At 36.5% G+C, this 15,547-nt stretch overlaps 1 protein-coding gene across 2 annotated transcripts; it reads right to left on the bottom strand.

Moving 5' to 3' along the window:
• Nucleotides 1–6,411: 6,411 nt before the first annotated feature.
• LOC133777407 (uncharacterized) lies at nt 6,412–12,712 on the bottom strand. 2 transcript variants are annotated; one of them, XM_062216976.1, is made up of 9 exons: nt 12,240–12,712; nt 11,465–12,108; nt 10,631–10,707; nt 10,368–10,536; nt 9,134–9,222; nt 8,724–8,888; nt 8,532–8,609; nt 8,050–8,153; nt 6,412–6,845 (listed from the first exon to the last, which is right to left on the bottom strand). In XM_062216976.1, exons 2-9 carry the CDS (start codon nt 12,087–12,089, stop codon nt 6,740–6,742), a joined length of 1,413 nt encoding a protein of 470 aa, XP_062072960.1. In that variant the 5' UTR covers nt 12,090–12,108; nt 12,240–12,712; the 3' UTR covers nt 6,412–6,739. The 2 variants fall into 2 exon arrangements, with proteins under 2 accessions (XP_062072960.1, XP_062072959.1); XM_062216975.1 differs by having other exon boundaries at nt 12,226–12,711.
• Between the last annotated feature and the right edge of the window lie 2,835 nt (nt 12,713–15,547).

A 15,547-nucleotide genomic window follows, 5' to 3' on the forward strand; every position in this document is an offset into this window, starting at 1 on the left:
TCCTCTGAGCTTTGAGAGATGAAATAAGCGGTGTGTGTAGTCCTAAAACTTGTCCCATAAAGCATAGTCTCTGACCGTCAGGAGTCTCGAATATCACTTTCTTGCGTTTGCAGTTGATGTTTGCGCCATGCCTTGCTAGCCAATCCATGCCCAGAATAACGTCGAAGTCTTTGATCTCTAGTTCTATCAGGTCTCCTTCTAGTTCTATGTCCTCAATTTTGATCAGTACGCCTCGTACTATCCGTGATGATATGACTACTTCGCCGGAAGGCAACTCTGTTACAAACATAGTTCTAAATCTTTCACAAGGTTTGTCTAATTTCTATTTCATTCATAACGAGATATACGAGTGAGTGGCTCCTGAATCAAATAATACTGAACATACTTTATTGAGGATAAAAATCTGACCTGTGACTACTTTATTGCTAGCGTCAACTTCTCCCTGGGTTAAGGCAAAGGCTCTGGCAGGAACCATCTTATTGTCCTTTTTCTCCTCTTGCTTGAGCTGGGGACATTCTCTCTTCTGTTGACCTTCCTGACCACAATTGAAGCATCCCTTGGCATTTGCACAACACTCACCAGGATGTTTCTTTTGGCACTTAGCACATTGCGGGTATTCTACATAACCCGACCTACTACCTCCATTGTTTGTCCATGCTCTTTAATCGTTGTCGGACTGCTTGTTGTTAGGATGCCTTCTTTTCTGACCATTACTATTGTTGCTAGACTGATGGCTATTGTGGTTATTGTTCCGACCATTCTGAGGTTGACTCTGCTGCTTAGGTTCTGGCTTACTGGCCTCCTCTTTACTAATATTCTCCCAAAGCCTTTCTACTTCTATTGTCATTTCTAGAACATCAGCATAAGTAGTATTTCCTAGGTTTGCTAGCTTAACCCCTAGCTCAATCTTTGGTCTAAGTCCTATAACGAACTTGGTAACCCTCAAAAAGTCAGTTGGAACCAACTCTGGTGAAAACTTGGCTAGTCAATTGAAATGCCGAGCATACTCTACTACTGATAAGTTGCCCTGCTTCAGACTAGCGAACTCCTCGACCCTTGTAGCAATGACTGCCGAGTTGTAGTACTTTTTGTGGAACACCTCCACAAATCTGGTCCATGTCATGGTGGTGACGTCGTGAGTCTGCTGAACTAAGTCCCACCATATTCTAGCATCCTTCTTCAGTAGGGATGAAACGCAGGATATGCAGTCCTCGTTGCCGAGATTCATGTGCGCTAGGATCGGCTCCACATTTCTGAGTCATTCTTCCACCTCAAAGGGGTCGGTTGTCCCTTCAAATTTTCTAGTGTGTTACTTACGAAACTACTCGTAGATTGGCTCCATGTGCTGAGCTGGGTAGGGCGCATAATTTGCCATTGGCCATCCCCCATAAGGACCTACTTGATGGGGTGCTTGAGCCATTTGCTGAGGCTGCGGTTGCGGCTGAGGCGGAGGCTGAATTTGAGGTTGCAGCTGAGCCTGTTGTCGTTGTTGCTGCAACAATTCCTCCACTTGTTGTCGAAGTCTGACAATTTCTGCAGTGTTGTCAATTGGTGGCGGCACCCTTCGGTTAGTAGCAGCATTGGTAGCACGCGCTCCCCTTCTGCGAACTAGAGGGGCTTCATTATTTTCAAGAGCGACGCTAAAGGCATTGGCATTGGTGCGTGCAGACCTTCTGAGCGACATCTTCAGCAGAGTTCTAACAGTCGAGAAAAACATGTTAGAACTTACCCTAATAGGCTCTAAAACAAAACTTAATCTAAGCAAACATAACTCGGACCTATTAATTATGACTTCTTATGAAAAGAATTATATAAGCCTTCTTTATAATTAGGGTGTGTTTCTATACTTAGAAAAAAAAAAAAAGTCATCTTTATTATTTTCTAAGTGTGTGTCTAATCATCCTATATGACTTAATTCTCAGGCTCGAAACTCGTCGTAGTTCCAAAGTTCACCATATTGAGGGAGGGTTGGGATCAGTAAAATCGTTCCCACTACTATGGCCCCCTAACTCTCAATATAGAACCCGGTCCATTGATTTGTATCCACCCTCACCGAACTTGGTCATTATTTATTATGATTGTAAAAAAAATCTAACTCATACATGTCATTCAAAAATAACAATGATATTTATTTGGAAAAAAAAATTTCACTATATACAATCATAAATGCAAAGATAATAAATAAAATAAATAAAGAAACTAATCTAATATAAAAATCAGGATCTTCTACATCTGACCCTTCATCTAACATATCATCATCTATCTCCTCATAATCATCATTATCTTGAGCCTCAAAATTTCCTCTAGGAAGATTCGTAAAGATTCTATGTTTTTGCTCATTTGTGAATTGGAATTCCATCTTAGAGGTGAACCTAAGTATAAGAAAATAATATCCCATAGCTACCGATAATTCATCTTCATCATCTATAGTCTCCCATATTTCTTCTAAAGTTGCAATTACAATAGGATAATCTTTAAAAAGTCTAATTACTCAAACATATTGCTCTGTTGCTCTCATCATGATTTGTTTAGTTGTTTGGAGGTGACCTATCTCATTGTGGAATAAGAGTAATCTCTGAGTGATTCTTTCTAGCACTCCTACTGTATTTCTTGGCTCTCTAATTCTTTTCAAGGCCTTAATGGCTCGGATATCCTCATAGGTTAAGGCTCCATCCATTCTTAACTGAAAACATAAGGCTAAAACGTTAGCTATACACATAAACATAATAACTATAACATAATCACTTACATTGGCGATTAGATTCAGAGCTTGAGCATGTGTATCAAGGAGAACTTCATGCAAATGGACTGTTGGCTCTGATACCAACTGTAATGACTCAACTATTTCTAATACCTTGGACCATTAAAAACTACTAGTCTTAGCTACTACTTTTGGAGAAAACATACATAAGAAATAATCATAACTCTATTAAAACTCTAAAATAATTATTGTATCAATAACATAAAAGTGTAAAATAACATGTGATAGGGTATAGGATCCCATTGTTTGCAAAACATAAAACATAATTTTAAATACTAATTGCAGAATTACATTAAGAAAACATAATTTAAAAGACTAAAAATAAATAACCTCGTCCTCGATCGACATGCAGTCCATTCATTCCATTCATCCTCAACACACAAGCCAAGCTACCAAGAATCCTTCTGCCTACATAATCATTTTCCTGCATCACATTTATGCCCTTAACGGACCAAAATTACAAATATGCCCTTATAAGCTATAAAGGGACCACATGAAATATATTCATATAATCATATCAATCATGCATGTCACATAGTCACGCATTTAACCAATTAAACACACATATAAACCAATTATGCCCTATCGGCACGCTAATCAAGGCACTAAGCCCTATTAGCAATTTTGGGTCGTTACAGAGCTGGTTGGTTGTTTTGCATACTAGCTTTGAATTATATGTCAATGATTGGTACAATCTATATTCACCCATCGCGTTGAACGTGGGGCCAGTCAGCAAGCGTGTAACGCAGGCAGTTCAGCAAGGCTATTTTCCTGGGTCGTGTAAATGATTCATGTGATTGGAATGAATATACTAGTAAATTGTGAAACATGTTTACGACTTATATGACTGGAATAAATGCATTTATCGTATGTGAAGCATATTATTATTGCTTATGATTAATTGGATATTTATTATGCCTTGTGGGGGTTTTATTGCTGGATCTCGGCTCACGGGTGTGGGTAAAGGCAAAGGAAAACTGGACCAGCCTTGAGTTGGAGAGCTCTAGGGGGGCATGTACATACTCAACCTGCTCGGCCACACGGTCGAGATACTTTTGAGGAACATGGGCTACTAGCTCGATTTTACCGCTTAGGTCGACTAGTTTTTTTTTTTTTTTTTGTAATTTTGTTATACCTGTATTTTGATTTAAAATATTTGGAATCCCTTGTAGATATTCAAACCTTTTTAATGACAAGTTTGACTTCATTGACCAAAATTTGTAATACAAAAACCAATATTTAACTTGAATTACACTTTTAAGTCCAAATGACTCGTCTAACAAGTTAAGCACTATATTGACACACGATGTAACAGTTTTGTATTAATAAGACGTTACAGAAAGTGTTTTAGTTATAATAATTATTAGTATAGGTTTAATCCAATAAATGTGAATATTAAGAAATTAATATTTTGTGAAGGTTTTATTGGTTTAAGAGAATTTAAAAAGGGGTCCAATACCCAAAATTTTCCAAGACTTAAATTAAAATAAAATCAACTTTTATCCCAATTTCTTTTGTTTAATCTAAAAACTAATCAAAATTTATTAAAATTATTTATTATTTAATTAATTAAAATTATTTATTATTTAATTAATTCAAATTAATTTATCAAAGTTCTTAAATAAAGTGATTTTTTATAAGAAATATGTGACTTTTGGTAAAAATCAAAGATAAGGTAAAATCAGTTGAGCTGTCGAAACTAAGCTTTTCTCGCTAGGTTCAATAGTGAGAACGAAGTGTGAAATGTTGTAAAAAGCCAACTTTCAAATAATTAGACTTGTCAAGGGAAATTTTGCCAAAAGTTTTAAATGTCGCTATGGGTTAAAATGTAGGACAAAAATACCCTTGGTAGGTATTTTGTTATGACCTTAATGCCTAACATAGAGTGTTAATCTACTACAATGCCATAATTAATCTAAGTACATTGTATGTTAGTTACAGTGTGGGCTAACTAAAGTTGAATTCTTTAAAGGAAGATTTGCCGCACGCAGCTAAGGACGTTCGGTAAGTCAGTTTATGATTTATGTGTCTGCAACATAAGTTAACTAGTGTATTGCTTGCTAGAAGTAGGGGTTATACGCTAGTTAGAGAGAGAGAGGGTTCATTGGGAGACAGTCTCTTGGGGTACTTATGCTCCACATGAGATGTTGTATATCGATGGTCCGGGTTATGCCCGATACCTTAAGGTAAGTAGCCAAATAACCTAGGAGTCTGAATGATCATGGGGGTGCTTATGCTCTATTTTAATATAGTTCGCGACAGTGAGAATTTTCCAAGAGATAAGCAGACCAGGTAACCTAGGAGTCTGAACGATCCTTGGGGTGCTTATGCTCCATTGTATACGTTATTTTTATTAGTCTGGTTGCTACCGTGACATTTGGCTAGGAGGTAAGTAGCCAGGTAAACTTAGAGATCTCCATGAGCCAGTGTGGATCCACCAACCCTATATTCTTTTTTTGAAATAGTATAAATGCCCTGGGTAACTGATGGTTACCCTCGAGAGGGATTTCTGAACTAGACATCAGTGCAGAGACTTCAGTCTCCACTGAGTTGAGAGCTAAGATGCTAAGGGATACTTAGGCAGCTCCTGAATTGGCTTCTAGATTCAATTATAAATATTGGATATTATTATTACTATTCTGCTTTTGCTTTGGTCTAGATATTTTCTACAAGATTCTTATACTCCGCTTTGTTTGCTTAAGATATTGTTATACTGCTAGGATGCCTAGCGTTCTTGAGATTGTTTGATTAGGGTTCGAATTCATCTAGAACCCTAAGTGGTAAGCTTTGTATTGTGAGAACAATGACCACTGGGTTATCAGTTCCTACTACTTATCTCTATATGCTATTAAATTGACTTACTAAGCGTTATCCCTTACCTAGTTGCTCATATTGTAGTTAAGGGCAAGGAAAAAATGAACCAGTGAAATATCAGAGCCTACTTGTGAAAGTGTACATGTGGCTAATGTGGCCTGACCTTTGGGTATCTTCACTTTCAAAAGAGTCTTTGGCTAATGTTTTAAACTTTGTTGGGTTATCACCACACATTTAAATGCTTTTAAAGTTTAATGTAAATATTTTTAGTGTATGCACACATTATGTCTAAAGTTTTTTTTATTCAGATTAAGATTTTTGAGTTGTAACAGTAACGATACATTTGCGATGGTGACTTGAAAACACGAGTTTTAAGCCAAAACGATATCTAATAATGTGTTTGCTATGGTTGCTTGAAAACAAATTTTTAGGCCAAAAGAACAATTGTGTTGGATACATTATTAGTGTAAATATCATCCACCAATATTTTACAAAATAATTTATATAATTTTACATTTAGATTCTCAGCTCATTTTCTTTTCTATCCCTCATTATTTTTCTTTACTTCCATTTTTCTTTCTATTCAACCAATTCAATCCTTATCAGTCACAAATGTCATCACGTTGCCCGAGGCAAGCCTCATGTATCATCAACTCCAATTACTTGTGCCAAATTCTGTGTTCCTTCCAGTAAACAAAAACTAGAACATTCGATGTGTCATCCAATACTAATATCAATACTTCTAAGTTATTTAACAAAAAAGAACCTAGATACATAACGAAAGAATGACATTACTTAATAAACGGCAACCGCTTAATATTGCCCTCATATAAGAATTGTAAAAAAAAGCTATATATATAAAAAAAAAAATGGGAAACTTTCATACACGGAAAGCGACACACTTAATGCTTGAGAGGCCAATCCTCTGTTGGTTAATGGACGCATTACTTTACAATTTCCAATTTCTCAATAAAAACATTCGAACAATAAAGCATGTTAACTCTAACCAACACTTTAAATTACACTGCAAGGGCAACCCGTTAAAAAGGGAAAGCTAATACAATCAAATTTTACCTGTGCATTTGTATAAGTAGGAGAAAGCTGCTTTGAAAGAGGATTTCAAACTTCAGAGCAGAACAACTCCTCGGTTTTATGGTAAGCGTTTTAAAACAACTGAAGAAATAGACTGGTTGATCCATCACCAAATGATCTGAGATCTGCAGGTTTGACCAAAGCCCTGCATAATGGGCATGTTCGTTCTCTCTCGAACCTAGAAACACAGGTCCCAAAGTCAGCCTAAAGCTCAGGGCGAGAGACCGAAAAAAGACAAGAAATTATTTGGCAAAAGATACATTGGTCCCATTTGAGAACGCTTCTACTTTTGCTTATATCTAAAAGTACAAAACAAGTAAAAGCTTTGTTTATTTTTTCAATTTGGAATTTGTTATTAATGAAATGTTTTTTTTTTTAAAATAAGTGTGAATAATCAATAAAAATAATATATTTTATGAGTAAATTAGGAATTATAAAAATTATTCTAATTTAAAAAATAGAATCTCAAATCCATTTTTTAGGATTTCTAGCTTCTCCAAAAAGACCTTTGAAATAAAAAAATAAATTAACTTTAATGTTACCTGCACACTTCCTAGAAAAACAAAAGAAAATCTAATATCACAATATTTTTCTGAGATCCAAGCATGGTAAACATCACCTCATATGCACAGATGTTAAACAGACGAAAAACAAAGTAACCAGAAAGATGCTGAACATAAAAAAGGTGAGGTGCCCGCTTAAAACTAGTTATTTGTTTGTTAAATAAAAAATATAACACTTTTAAGGAGAATGAAAAAGAACTCGCATAACAGCTCTCTCTCTCTATGGGCTCATAAAATGAGCATGTGTTTCCTTGTGTGTGTGCGAGTATGAGAGAGAGAGAGAGATCGAGTGGTATTGACTAATCCAAGAAAAATTGAATATCAATCGAAATTCCAAAAACAGTCAGCTAAGAAATCCTATGTAATGCATTGTATATCCCTCTATAGTTCATTTAATGTGTACATGTGTGTGTGAGAGAGAAAGAGAGGCAGTGACCAATCCAAGAAAACAATTTGACATTGGGGAGGAGAGATTTGAACTTGGGATTTCTTCTTTGAGAGTAGAGGTGTAATACCATTAGATTATGCCTATGACCACAATCCAAGAATAATTCTTGATCAATCAAAATTCCAAAGATTGCTAGTTTAAGAAATCCTATGTAATGCAGTCAAAACAATTGGAAATTTTCAATAATTATATATGAGCATGACGGAGAAAACAAGAAATAAAAGCTTTGACCTATCCACCGGAAAATGCACTAGTAAAATATGCATTCGCTGTAAGAGTTGATGCAAATAAATAATATAGCAGAAACAGTATTCCAACAATAAAGTTGAAGTGAGAACAGAATAAATTTAGATAGTAAGCAATAAACTCACCACTCTGACACACAGTCCTCACAAAATATGTGTTTGCAGCGAAGTAGAATAGGAGCATGCATCTTTTCTTGACAAATAGCACACAGATCACCAGCTGCATTGACCTGTACTTGACACTGACAGGTTAGAATAACATTTACAGAAAACATTATTGTATGAAGAGTTACGAAGAAAAGGTGAGTGGAAACATCAATACACCACACATGACTCCAGAGATTTTTTTTTTAAAAAAAAAAAAGAACATATGTAATAAACAATGTGGTGGCTAGTTTATGCTTAGTTCAAAATGGTAAAGAAAATAATAGGAAAGCCAGGCATTTCTCAACGACCAATTTTAAGACTATAAATTGAATAAATTTTTATAAACTGTATGATTATAAAATATATAAATAAAAATAATCATACAAATAACATTTTTAAGAGTTAATGCTAGGTTCCTTGAAACACAGAAACACTATCCACAAACTTATCAGAGAATTTACCTGCTCAGATGTTGCATATGCTCCATAGTGTACTTCTTTCCGTGATAAAGCTTTCAATGCAGCAAAAAAGGATTGCACCTGACAATGGCCAAGTGGTAAGAAATGTGGAAAGATATAGCTTATAACGAGCAATAATATTTACATATAGTTTTAGTAAAGACAAATAAATTAATTTTAAAATAATACACTTACCTTTTCAACTACAGAAGTGAGCTTAAACGTTAAATACAATCCTGTCATTAGAGAAGAAAAGAGGCTTCCATATTCTTTGTTCAAGAAAAAACGGTACCACACTGGTGTTGGCAACAAGGCACGGTACAAGAGGAGTAGGTACTCAATCAAAGTCAGCATTTGACCCTGACAATTAGGAATTTACAAGTTTACAACAGTCAGGAATAAAACAGAAACAAGTAGAGCACAAAACAATGTGAACGGAACTCTGTTTAAGTCTATGATAAAGGCAGGGAAACATACTGATCACAAAATAATAAAAACATCGAGTCTAGATACATTACTTCCTCACTCACACCCTCCTCACACAACCTGCCATCCCCTACCACCAATTTGAATTTATATAACTGATCCTTGCATTATTACCTCACCTGCTTACGGTAATTTCGGCCTCTGCTGTTTCTGTAATATATCAATAACATGCACTTGAATGTCATCGCAACCTGCCGAACCAACGTATCTGAAGAAAACAAATTCTTAGCAACTACTGCTCGGTACTGAAAAACTATCATACATTCAAGATGGGAAGTGATAGAAATACATTAATTTAACAAAAATATCAAAAGAAATAACATCCACAGAAATGACATTATAAGTTATAACTTTTGAACAATCAAATTATATATAAATAGCATTCATTAAAAGGTACGGTAAATTTGTCAAAAAATACAAAGGTACCATAAATTATGAACTATAATGTCGTTAATTACAATGTACCAAATATAAACAAAATTACCAAAAAAAAAAAAACTTTTATTCAAATATATGCCAAACAAAGATGCTCAATATACCCTTGCACAAGTAAAAGAATGTTAGTAAGCAATAAGCTCATTCAGTATATCTTAGAATTCTTACTCTGTAATCAAACCAATTAGTACTACTAGAACTAGTTAATATCATCTTTAGAAAATGCAATAAAGTTATATCAGTGACAATATATTAAAGCAGCCACATAGCTTAATAATATAGCACGAGTCTCACAAAACTCAAGCAAATATTAGCCTCATTTAATCATTTTTTGTTCCTTAAGCTGCCCCTTTTCTGTCTAATACCTCTCATCAGCTCCCAGTCTGCAGCCTTTCTTTCCTCCCTCACCAAAAGGTTTAACCACTTCGTCAACCAGGATTCAGATACTCTCTTTTCTCTATTTCAACGCATAGCAACCCACATTACACTCTCTATCTTCTCAAAGGACCGTATAAAGGTATCTATCTCCCTCCACTATTTCTCTCTAACCAACTTATTTTCTGTCTTGAAATTATTGTAATTTGCCTCAAAAGGAACAGAGTAACTTCACGAAACAAAAATGAGGATGATTTCATTCATCATTGGGCCTGTCATGGGTTTCATCTTTTAATTTACTAAGTAGTTAGCTGTACCTGTTTCTTTAATATTATAAGTTCTACGAAATTCTTGAATTTCAATTTTTTTTGTTCAATGGTGACATCTATCTAAATTGTCTTACCTGAATTACATTGATTTTTTTTAATTATTTTGAATTTTTTAGTAATGATGACATCTTACACGGTTTTTTTTTTTCAGAAAATTACAAAGTTATTTTGCTTTAAGTAATCAGCAACAGAGGAACTTAAAATAAGAGCACACCATTCACCAAGATGATAAAAACAGCATGCCAAAATGGCGGTATGATTTTGGGAGGAAGCATCACTAATGGGTACAGCAGATCATCATTCTGATACCACCAGTACACACCAACAACATGAACTGTGAAAGCAAGACAGATGCCTATCAGAACAGAGACTTTTCTCTCTCCCTGCAATCAGAAACAATTTTATGGGTAAACAGCCGTTGTACTAAGTTAAGGAACATGGAAGATAGAAAAGAAAAATTTTAGCATGAAATGATACCTTTAAAGCTGTCTGTTTTCTTACAATATCATTTGATTTAAACATAACAGCAGCAATCCAAATTGTAACAAAAAAACCTGAAATTCAGCACATAGGAAAAAAAACACATTAATTGAAAAAAAGAAGAGAAAATTTCAAAAAATTACTAACATTTTACTGTCGACTAAAAAAAAGTAACCATGAAAAGTGTTCCTCTCCAGAAGCCATAAACATTATAAAAAAAAAGTCCAGGAAGCCTCCTTAAATTCTAAAACAGAAGCTATGAGACAATATATATACATATATATATATCAATATCTTTCCCTTCTAAAGCTTCCTAGATTTTTTTACTTTACAAGTTGACAATTTAGTGCTAACGCCTTGGTAAATGATGCAGTGCAACACAGCCAAAAATGAACTTTTCAATTAAAAAATAACAGAACACCCCACCTCCCACAAATAAAATGATGCATAATTATTTATTGAGGTATGTCAATATAAGTGAGTTCATCAGTCAAAACATAACTAACTTGCTTCAACTTTCTGGCAAAAGTAATATTCAAATGGACCTTATATTGCAGCATTCACCTAAGACTAAATTGGAAAAACTTTATTTACGAGAATTAACATATTAGTCACTTCCATAAAAACTTGTGCTCTTTCCAATAATAATCTCGAATTAAATTTACTAAATTTAAAATAATCATAGGACGGCCCACCAAGGTCAGACAAATCTTCTATTAGGTAACACCATAATCATTATGAGAATTGTTATACAAGAACTGTTTCAGATATTTTAACTTCGGCGCTAACAAAGCTTAATGCACAATTCTAGACATGCCTATAGAAGAATACCTTGCAAATGCTGTCGAATAAAGACCACCAACAGTAGCAAAGAAAAGGGCAGGACCTGCTCAATCCACCTAGCAGCCTGCTGAATGTCATATCGTTGGTAAGACGAATCCCTGCCATTAGTACCAGTTCCACCCCCTACTTCTCCGTCAGCATTTCCACTTAACGACTGGGAAATGCCTTCTCCTGACCCGCGTTCAGCCCTAGAATCCGGCGTCAATGTAGCAGAAGCCATTGTAGCCATGGATTGGGCCGAAGCCTCATTCTGAGTGGAAGTGACTTCCCCTCTCGCCTGCCCAACCACCAAACCAGTCCCTTCCCTGCCATGCTCCTGTTCCGTTGCGCCAATTATCCTAATTGAAACCTCTCCATCGTTGCTGGCAGTCGCAGGCTCATCGAGCTGACCATGAAGATGATCCCGAAATCCCGAAACGCGTCCGTTGATCAGACCCTCTGTTTCTTGATAATTAGAACGACTGCGAAGAATACCCGAATACTCCAACAAGGCGGAGAGCGGTGCCTGGATTATGTTCGAGGCAGATAACAATCCGAATCTTCTAGAACTACCACTAGAAGAAGACGACGAAGGGCTTCGGTACGCGTCGGAATTGCCCCCAGGCGCTTCCATTTGTCGGAGTGCCCGAACCCTAAAAACCATAGCGATGACCATATTCAAAAAAGCCAAGAACAAAATACATTTACACACACGCATATAAAGAATGAAATTGAAGAAAAGCTCAGGTGGTGGAATCAAGGAAAAGAACCTTCGAAAGCGAACCTCCGTTTGTGGAGAGTCAAAATCAAGGAGGAGATGTTACGTCGCAAACCCTAACCCAAATAAAGAGAGTTAAAGGAGGAAGAAATCGCATGGTAGTTTAGGCGATGACCAATCAGGCCACGGTCGAAATCGATGGAAGGGAAAGTTTCCGATCAAAATCGACGTGAAGAGATATAGATAGAGAGTTGAAGAGGTGCTCTGCTCCGCTCTGCTCCGCTCTGCTCCTTTCACTCTGACCTATCAATCAATTATTTGTTTAGAGGTTTGGTGGTGTCTTGTTGTTAATATTTTAATAAATTTCTTCCTCTCTTTTCTCGCTCAATTCAATAACAGCGCGAGAGAAGAGAAGAGAAGAGAAGAGAAGGACGAGATCGATAAAGACTTTAAGGAGAAGAATATTAGAGAATTTTGGGTCTAAAGAGGACAAACGTTTAGAACCCTTTTATTGGCTTATTGTCGTTATTTTTTTCTTAGTGACGATTGACTCATCTTTTACATACAAATGGCAGGGCTGGCGCAAAATTTGTTAACCAAAAAATGATAAGAGGCTTAGTTTTACAACTAACCACTTCTAGCAAAGTCGGAATGCCGTATCTTAATGAATTCTTTTTGCACGATGCTAAAAGCAAGAATATTTCAAGCATACAAACATCTTAGAAGTAGAGAATGTCATTACTCATTGTTGTTGGAGAATTTTGTTAACAACACAAAACACGAGAGCACTCCAATAGAGTTTCGAGCACTCAAACAAAGTATGCAAGTACTTAAGCTTAAAGTAAAAAAAAAACAAAAATTATAGTAGTTCAGCAAATACTTGAGTCTAAATTGTGACTAATCCTTTCTCAGTTTTTGAATCACCTATTTATAGAAAAATAGTGTGACTATTACAATACATGGCTATTATGTGACTATTACAAAAATAACTAAACATTAATTACATTCATTACAATAGATATGCTACATTTGAAAATGTTTGTATTGATTGTACTTCAAATCTCAAGTGTTTCTTAACCTTAGCCCTAACTTAAAAGTTGTTTGGGCTTCATATAAAAGATGTTTGAGGTCTACTTTCAGTATAAAGCAGATCACATGTTCTTTCAAGATAAAGTCTGTCATGCCCATATCTTCGAAAAATGCGAGTTTGTTCTCAAATGTAAATCATTAAAATGGTAGGGTGTCCTTACATTTCTCGCACATCACAAAAAGGATGGCAAGTTATCTTCGCATTTTCCACAAGGAGAGTTTACCCTGAGTTGTCTTGCCCATGTCTCTCGTATTTGTAAATGTTATTTGCGAACTGAATTATAGCGAAATTGCATATTGACCTAGGCTGAGGTCGTAGTTGCATGACGGCTAAAAATGTCTATAACAATTGCCCCCAAGTTTTGTGATGAGACTTGTCTCTCAACAAAGAACTTACTTTAGTGATGGTGACCAAATAACTAATCATTACCATGTTTGTGCAATCAAAGTGACGGCTCAAAAACCGCACTTTTATCTCTTTCTGGGGTGCCACGCAGGCACTCCTCCTCGCATTTCATACTTTTGATTGGATGGTAATTTGCCAATATCCTAACCATTATATGAAGAAGGTATTTACTATCCTTGTCACGTGTCCAACAAAGGGTTGTTTTTCTTCCCCTATAAGTATCCAAAACTCAAAAATGGAGAAACATTTTTCCCTCCCAAACACACTGAAACTTTGCGAAAAATTTTACCCAAATCTTTAACGAAAAACTTCACAACACCTACTTGAAATTTCTATAGTCTAAAAAACCCATATAAAAAAACTTTCAAAAACAAAGTATGCGTGTAACGCCCTACTTCCTTAGAGCCGTTACTAAGTGAGTTTTTAAGACAAAACAGTGTGCAATGAACTCGCTAACCGAGGTTTTGAAACAAAAGTGTGACTAATTAAAAGTTAAGGCTGTAATCTTTAAAAATGCGTTGTTTCAATAAAAACTTCAAGTAATAAACATTTGGGATCCCAAAATAATGTTTGAAAGCTATTTACATCTTGAAACAAGTTTACAGTTGATCAGTTCTAAAATCATAGATTATTACAGCCATTTTCAAATAAACCCCCAACCAAAGCAGTCCGGCAGGCCAAACATGTACGCGTCGCTTCACGCTCTCCGTACTCATGGTTGGTTGACTCAGTCATTGCCCTTACCTGCAACACAGAGCATCCGTGAGCCGAAGCCCAGCAAGAAAACTCATGCAGAACATAACATATGCAGTTTATACAGTTTATCATAACAGATAATCCACAGATAAACAAGTCAACCATTAGACTAAGCAAACACGACCAAGCCGCCCCAGAGCCTTACCGAAGCCTGGGGTATCGGTTCTCACCGCGAGGATAACTCATGTATCCCTTGGGTCCCACCCTGAATATAGCATAACTCATGTATCCACCGGGCCCCGCCCTGACTATAGCATCCCATGTGCTGTGTGTTACTTTCGGCACCACGGCCGCCCCGGCCTACGCCGTACTCGGCCCTTGCCGTTCATTTCATCACAATCACACATATAGTACATTCGAAATAATCATTCATACACATCATGATTCATTTAAGGTTAAACATGCACATAATACAATCTGGGGCCTTGCCCTATTCTCGGGTGTTATGGTTTTCTTACCTGCATTCCGAGCCTCCTGATGCACTAAAGCCGCGAGCACGGTCCTCTAGCACGAGCCTCACCAACAACCTAGTCACAACACACAAGAAACATCCCTCATTACTAATCAACCCAAAACCACTTCCCGAGACCAATCCTGCACTCTCGGGACCTCTAAAACCTTAAAACAACACCCCGAAGACATCCCCCGAACCCCCGGAGCAAAGGCCTAAAATCGCCTAAAAATGATGCCCTGAAATTAGCCTTGTGCCGCGGCACCACATCCTTGTGCCGCGGCACCCATCAGTCAGAGGCTCCCTTGCCGCGGCACGAAAAACTTGTGTCGCGGCACGCCTTCGCAGACCTAGACTTCTGGGTTTTCTCCTGCGTTTTCTCCGAGCTAAAACCTTCCCAAATCAACCCAAACTCACACCCAAGCCCCAAAACCAACTCAAGACTCCAAATAAACCATCCAACAACCCATAAACATCACCAAAGACATCTAAACATCCAATCAAATCCCCAAAATCCACATCCTTGATTTCAATTTCAGAAAAAAAAAAAAAAAAAAAAAAAAAAAAACTCAAACATCAAACTTAACCCATGCTCAAATTCTTAACCCATAACATAATCAAGCCTTAAATGTGTATAAAATTCCTTACCTCATATGGAGAATCCATCCCTAA

This window comes from Humulus lupulus, chromosome 5 (assembly GCF_963169125.1).
Source record: "Humulus lupulus chromosome 5, drHumLupu1.1, whole genome shotgun sequence".
NCBI classification, from domain to species: domain Eukaryota; kingdom Viridiplantae; phylum Streptophyta; class Magnoliopsida; order Rosales; family Cannabaceae; genus Humulus; species Humulus lupulus.

Excerpts from the sequence above, each read along its gene's own strand:
- LOC133777407 (XM_062216976.1), bottom strand. The coding sequence starts at position 12,089 with ATGGAAGCGCCTGGGGGCAATTCCGACGCGTACCGAAGCCCTTCGTCG. Across the intron at positions 10,537-10,630 it reads GAAAACAGACAGCTTTAAAG|GGAGAGAGAAAAGTCTCTGT; the intron begins GTATCATTTCAT and ends TTCTGATTGCAG. Across the intron at positions 9,223-10,367 it reads TTTTATCATCTTGGTGAATG|ATACGTTGGTTCGGCAGGTT; the intron begins GTGTGCTCTTAT and ends TGTTTTCTTCAG.